The sequence below is a fragment of the Melopsittacus undulatus genome, chromosome 1, assembly GCF_012275295.1.
Source record: "Melopsittacus undulatus isolate bMelUnd1 chromosome 1, bMelUnd1.mat.Z, whole genome shotgun sequence".
Taxonomy (NCBI): Eukaryota; Metazoa; Chordata; class Aves; order Psittaciformes; family Psittaculidae; genus Melopsittacus; species Melopsittacus undulatus.
In genome coordinates, this window is record NC_047527.1 from 93,660,709 (window position 1) to 93,667,181 (window position 6,473).

Genomic DNA, 6,473 nt, shown 5'->3' on the forward strand with positions numbered 1-6,473 from the left:
TGGCCTCACCAAACCTTTACCTGAGTACTGTGTTATTTGATGCCGCGAGGCCTGAAGCGGTGCCTCACAACGCCTCTCACCGCCACCCTGTTGTTACCACTGACCATGGCAGGGCGGAGGGGCCGGAAAATGCAACGAAGCGGCACTCCTCTCAACTCACCTTGCGCCCTCCGAAGGGCCCCAGAGGCGGCCAGGGATGAGAGGACGGGTTAGGCGCGGCTGCACCTCCGCGCTCGGGAGGCTGCTCCCTGCCCACCGGCCGGGTACCGCTTTCCCCGCCCCTTGCAGCCCCACCTGCTGCCAGGGGAGCCGGCAGGGCCGGACAGAACCCCTCAGCCAGGGGTCATGGGGCTGCGGCGTGCGGGAGCGGCCGCTGGCGGAACGCAGGGTAAGCAGGCAGTGAGGGCAACACATCTGCCCTCCCCCTTACTCCGCGGCTAGGCGATGGGACGTGTGGCTGCGATCGGCGAGCGCAGCCGCCGGTGCGGAGCTCCCTGCTCCGTCCCACCCGCGGCGCCGCTCTCCATGTCGGAGGGGGCGTGACGGTAGCGCTTGGCGGCCACTTCGCGAGGGGTGACGACCCCGCCGCAGCAACACCCGCGTGTGGCCGGGGGGCGGACACACACACACACACTCCGGCATCCTCCCCCCTCCTCCGGGAACCCCCGGCAGCGGGGTCACCGGGGCGGTGCGTTGCTTTGTGCGGGCAGGTGTCCCCTCCGCCTCCCCCCTCCCCCTCCTTTAATTATTTGCATTATGATGATTTTTGCTGATTTCCTATTTTTTACCCTGCAGGGAGGGAGGAAGGGGGAAGGTAAAGGGGGGGGGGGGGTCCTCGGGCACGTGCTCTGCGGGGCGGCGCGCGGGGCTTGCCCTCCTTTGCCCCCTTTCAAAAAGTCCTCCCCGCCGCCGCCGCCGGGAATGAGGTCAGCGCGGGCGCTTCCCATTGCACGCGGGGCGCGATTACCGCGCCGCCGCGCCCGCCAATCGGCGCGCGGGGGGCGGGGCTTGGCACGCGGAGGCGTTGGATACAGCGCCCGATTGGCCGCGGGGCGGGCCGCGAAAGGATAAAGCGGGCGCGGGGCGGGCGCGGGGGTCCGCTCTCAGGCTGCAGCCGGCCGAGCGCGGCTGTGCGCGGGGCAGCGCCCGGCGGGCGGGGGGCGGCGGCGGCGGCGGCTCCGCAGGGCTCCGCGAGCGCGGAGCAGCAGCAGCAGTGCCGGAGGCAGAACCAGAACAACCACCACCGGCTGCGGCGGAGGAGGAGGACGGGGCTGTGAGCCCGGCTTGCCGCTCTTCCTGCCGGGGACGTACACACTCGTTCATGCACGGGCGGTTTTCTTTTTCCTCTTTTAATTCCTCGTGATTTTTTCCCCTAATTATTATTTTTTCCTTTTTCTATTTTTTTTTTTTTTTGCCTGAGGGGTTTTCGCTCAGCGCCTCGTAACTGCCAAATCCTACCTGCACTAACTCCTGACCGCCGAACCCGCCGCCGCCACCACCACGAGTCCTGGAGCAGGGGTTTTCGGGGCTTTGGAGGCGCGCCGCAGCCGCCTCCCCCCTGCCACCACTCCCCCTCTCCCGCCGCCGGTGCACGCTGGCCGTGCCCAGCGCTGAGAGACTTTGTGCGCCGGGCGCGCTACTCTGCTGAAACGCCGCGAGCAGGCGGAAAGCACTTGTGAACTGCTGGACCACAGCTGCTTCAGGGAGGGGGCAGACCCGAGGTGGTGAGGAAAAAAAGCAGAGGGACATTCTCCCCTCCAAAAAATCCCAAACCCGTAACACACCAAGGAAAAAGCCAACTTGGACGGACGGCTCGCGGTGCGGCTTTTGCAGAAACTCTGTCACTGTGTCTGACCGCGGGCGGCCCCGCCGCTGCTGCCGCCGCCTCGAGGGGGAGAGGACCGCGCCGACGGCGACGAGGCGCCGGTGTGGAAGTACAAGTGGTGCGCGGAGCGGGACCGGGACCGCGGCCGCGGGGGGCTGCGCGGCCGGCTGCGCCGCCCCAGTACCGCTGTGAGAAGTTGCGCGCCTTGCCCCGCGCCGGAGCGGCGCTGAGCGCCGGCGAGCCCCACGCTGCCGCCGCCGCGATGGTGCAGCAGACCAACACGGCGGAGAACACGGAGGCGCTGCTGGCCGCCGAGACCTCCGACTCCGGGGCCGGCATCGAGCTGGGCATCGCCTCCTCCCCCACGCCGGGCTCCACTGCTTCCACGGGGGGGAAGGCGGACGACCCGAGTTGGTGCAAGACGCCCAGCGGACACATCAAGAGGCCCATGAACGCCTTCATGGTGTGGTCGCAGATAGAGCGGCGGAAGATCATGGAGCAGTCCCCCGACATGCACAACGCCGAGATCTCCAAGCGCCTGGGCAAGCGCTGGAAGCTGCTCAAGGACAGCGACAAGATCCCCTTCATCCGGGAGGCGGAGCGGCTGCGCCTCAAGCACATGGCGGACTATCCCGACTACAAGTACCGGCCCAGGAAGAAGGTGAAGTCGGGCAACAGCTCCGCCAAGCCCGGCGACAAGGCGGACAAGGGCGGCGGGGGCGGCGCCGGCGGGGGCAGCGCGGGCGGCGGCACCGGCGGCTCCGCGGCCTCCGCCAAGCCCGCCCCGAAGAAGGGCGGTGGCGGCGGCTCCAAGCCCTCCCCCGCGGGCGGCGGTGCGGGCGGCAAGCCCCACGGCAAGGCAGCGGCGGGCGGCAAAGCTGCCCCCTTCCCGGGGGAGCCGCCGGCCGCGCTGCTGCCGCCCGAGCACCAGGCGCTGTACAAGCCCCGGGGGGCGGCGGGCGCGCCCTCGGGCTCCGGCAAGCCGCTGGCCGAGAAGAAGCTGAAGCGGGTCTACATCTTCGGGAGTGGGCAGGCGGCCGCTGCCTCCGCCTCCCCCGGCGGCGCCGTGCCCGGCAGCCCCACGCTGAGCAGCTCGGCGGAGGCCGGAGACCCCTTGAGCCTCTACGAGGAGGGGGGAGCTGGGGCGGGCCGGCCCGACGGGGACTGCGGCGGCGCTGCCTGCCCTTCGCCCTCCGGCTCGGGCTCTCCCTCGGATCACCGCAGCTATACCAGCCTGCGCGCCTCCTCCCCAGCCCCCTCGACGGCGCATTCCTCATCCGCGTCCTGCCACTCCTCCTCCTCTTCCTCCTCCGGCTCCTCTTCGTCGGACGACGAGTTTGAGGATGACCTCTTGGACCTGAACCCCAGCCCCGGCTTTGAAAGCATGTCCCTGGGCAGCTTCAGCTCCTCGGTGCTCGACCGGGACCTGGATTTTAACTTCGAGCCTGGCTCGGGCTCTCACTTTGAGTTCCCGGACTACTGCACGCCGGAGGTAAGTGAGATGATCTCGGGAGACTGGCTGGAGTCCAGCATTTCCAACCTGGTCTTCACGTACTGAAGCAGGAGCCGGGCGCTGCAGGAGGAGGCACCGCCGGGCTCGTTTCTCGAGTTTGTTTTCCTTTCTTTTTTTTTCCTTTTCCCCTTTCTCCCCCTCCTTCCCCGGGAAGGGGCTGTTGAGACTGCTGCTGGTGCTCGGGGAGCTGGGCGGCGAGAGCAGGATCGCCCTCTGCTTGCAGAAAGGCCAGCAGTCCCCTTCCCCCAGCCGGAGACGAACCCGCACAAACACACCCCCCTCCTCCGATGTTGCTTTTTCAGAGACTGGCGAGAGCGAAATGCTGCCTTTTCCCTTTTTTATTTACTGAAAGGAGAGACAGAGAAGGGGGGGAGGGAGGGAGGGAGAACCGCACACACCTCTGGGTTCTTTGTTATTGCCCACTTTATATGAATAAAGAGGAGGGGGAGCGATGCATTGTGCTAAGCGCACGCTGGATGTCTTGAGCATTCGCCCTTTGGCGTGAAAGAGCGAGCTGAACTGCTTGGAAAAACGGAGAGAAAGAAACGAACGCAAAAAAAACCCACCCAAGCCCTTGCAAGGTTCGCGTCTGGGGGGAGAAATCCTGTCCCGGTTTCTTAAGCAGTGAGAGGAGGCGACGATGGTAGGAGGAGGAGACGGATGGAGCTGGGAGCTGGACTGAGATCCCGGTTAAGTGGAGAAGAGCCAGACTCACGCTTGAGAGCTGTCTTGGAAATACGGTGGGGGGAAGATAATAATAAACTGAAACGGATTTGCACGTACGGTTGAGGTGGCGGCAGCGCTTTTCTCGGTCACCTTATGTCATATGTAGAAAGGAAAAATAAGGCCGAAACTTCAAGAACACTGAAAACTTCTTTGGAAACAGAGACCGAATGGGAACAGTTTCTGTCGTGATGTGGTACAGGGGAAACGGAGGGCGACGGCTTTTGCAAAAAAAAAAATCCCAAACACGAAAATACTGGAAAAAAAAGTAGTTTTTTTTCTTCTTACTCAGAATCGTGATGGTGTTGGCTTATTTCACTGGTGGGGTTTAATATAGCATGTTATCCTGTCTATCTTTTTAAGATTTCTGTAAGACTGTTGAACAGTTTAAAAAACCCTAGTGTTAGGATAATATAAAAGCAGATAGATGGCGCTATGTTTGATTCCTACAAAAATATCACCAGCTTTTTTTCATTCTTAACTCTTTAAAGGATTCAAACGCAACTCAAATCTGTGCTGGACTTTTTTTAAAAAAGAAAAGAAAATTCAGGACCAAATTTTTTTCTCAGAGTATGTATGTGTTTGTTCCTTATAGCTGTAAATGAAAAGACTGGTTTTTCTCACCGATGCTCCATCCTCGTGTTGTTTTTCGGTTTTGTTTTTATTTTTCCTTGTAAATGTAATCGGATGCCATTTTATAAGTGGACGTATTTATACTGGCCAAACATTTTTGACTTGTATTTCTTTGTCCTTTTTTGGTAGTTCTCGTTGTTACCCGCACCATTTTTATGTCTCCTTCACTGAAGGGCTAGAGTTTTAACTTTTAATTTTTTATATTTAAATGTAGACTTTTGACACTTTTAAGAAAAAAAAGAAAAAACAAACAAAAAGATAAGAGAGATGAAAACGTTTGATTATTTTCTCAGTGTATTTTTGTAAAAAATATATAAAGGGGGTGTAAATCGGTGTAAATCGCTGTTTGGATTTCCTGATTTTAACAACAGGGCCGCTGGTTAGTATCTCACCCGCGTGTGCGCGCTCACGCTCACTCACACTCTCACGCACCCACGAGTCAGCCCCTCTTTTGTCCATGTTTACACTCCAATCTGCAGGCATCTTAAAGTGACAGCATCCCTCGCCGCCCGTGCCCGCTCCGCAGCCCCCCGCCTTTATTGAGGGGATCCGGAGGGGAGCGGGCAGGGGAGGACTGAGGCGGACACACCGTGTGCCACCGTTTTGGGGAGACACGCCTGTCCCGAAATGAAGTACAGCAACTGGTGCATTTACAGAGAAGGGATCCTGTACCTTTAACTTGTAAACCACATCTTTTGCACTTTTTTTAGAAGCAAACCCGTGCCGTTTAAACCACTGGATCTATCGAAATGCCGGTTTGAGTTCGCGACACTATGTACTGCGTTTTTCATTCTTGTATTTGACTATTTAATCCTTTCTACTTGTCGCTAAATATAATTGTTTTAGTCTCTTATGGCATGATGATAGCATATGTATTCAGGTTTATAGCTGTTGTGTTTAAGATGAAGAAAGTGAAAACATCTTTGTACATTTAAGTCTGTATTATAATAAGCAAAAAAGAAGATTGTGTGTTTATGTATGTTAATATAACATGACAGGCACTAGGACGTCTGCCTAATGAGGTGGTTCCGTTAAGGGTTTAACTTTTTTTGTTATTTTTTGTTATTTTTTTGGTCATCCATCCTGTGCAATATGCTGTGTAGATTTTTCTTTTTTTTTCTTTTTTTAAATCTTATCTTAACGATCACCCTCAACGCAATGTTGGGAAAGAAGAGAGAGAAAGAAAAGGAAAAAAAAAAAGATCATGCCAGCTAACCATGTCAAGTTCACTGCCTGTCAGATTGTTGATATACCTTCTGTAAATAACCGCTCTTTTGTTATGTTTTGATTTTTTTGTTTGTTTTGTTTGGGTTTTATTTTTTTTCTTTATTTTGGTTTATCTTTTTTTTTCTTTTTTTCTTTTTTTTTTTGGTTGTTGTTGTTGTTCTTCGGGAAGGAAATAAAATCAGCTGGAACTGAACCCTAACACTGGACTGCTCTTGTCATCATTCATACGCCCCCTGCCCCCTCCGAACGGCCATCGGTCATCCTCCCGGCAGCGGAGCCCCCAGCTGTCCGAAGCCCCGGCTCTGGCGCTGGCCACTGTCCCAGCGCGGAGCCACCGCCCCGGGGCCGGCCCTGCCGGGAGGAGCCAAGGGAGGGGCGGCCGTGTCGCCGAACCGCCCTCCCCTCCAGGGCCGTGGTGGTTGGGTGCCGGGGAGCTCGGGCTCGGCGGCGGTGTGCAGCTGGGCGGACGGCTCCCGAAGGAGGGGTCGGGGTAGCTGGGGCCGGGTGGGGTTTGCCTCCCCCGATCTCCCGGCAGCGCATTAGCCGGGAGGC

The 6,473-nt window shown here is 58.0% G+C and overlaps 1 protein-coding gene across 1 annotated transcript; it reads left to right on the forward strand.

The window, feature by feature from the left end:
• The first annotated feature begins 1,122 nt into the window (after positions 1-1,122).
• SOX4 (SRY-box transcription factor 4) lies at positions 1,123-5,894 on the forward strand. Its single transcript, XM_034064884.1, has one exon. The coding sequence runs from the start codon at positions 2,088-2,090 to the stop codon at positions 3,381-3,383; it is 1,296 nt and encodes a 431-aa protein (XP_033920775.1). The 5' UTR covers positions 1,123-2,087; the 3' UTR covers positions 3,384-5,894.
• The last annotated feature ends 579 nt before the right edge of the window (positions 5,895-6,473 follow it).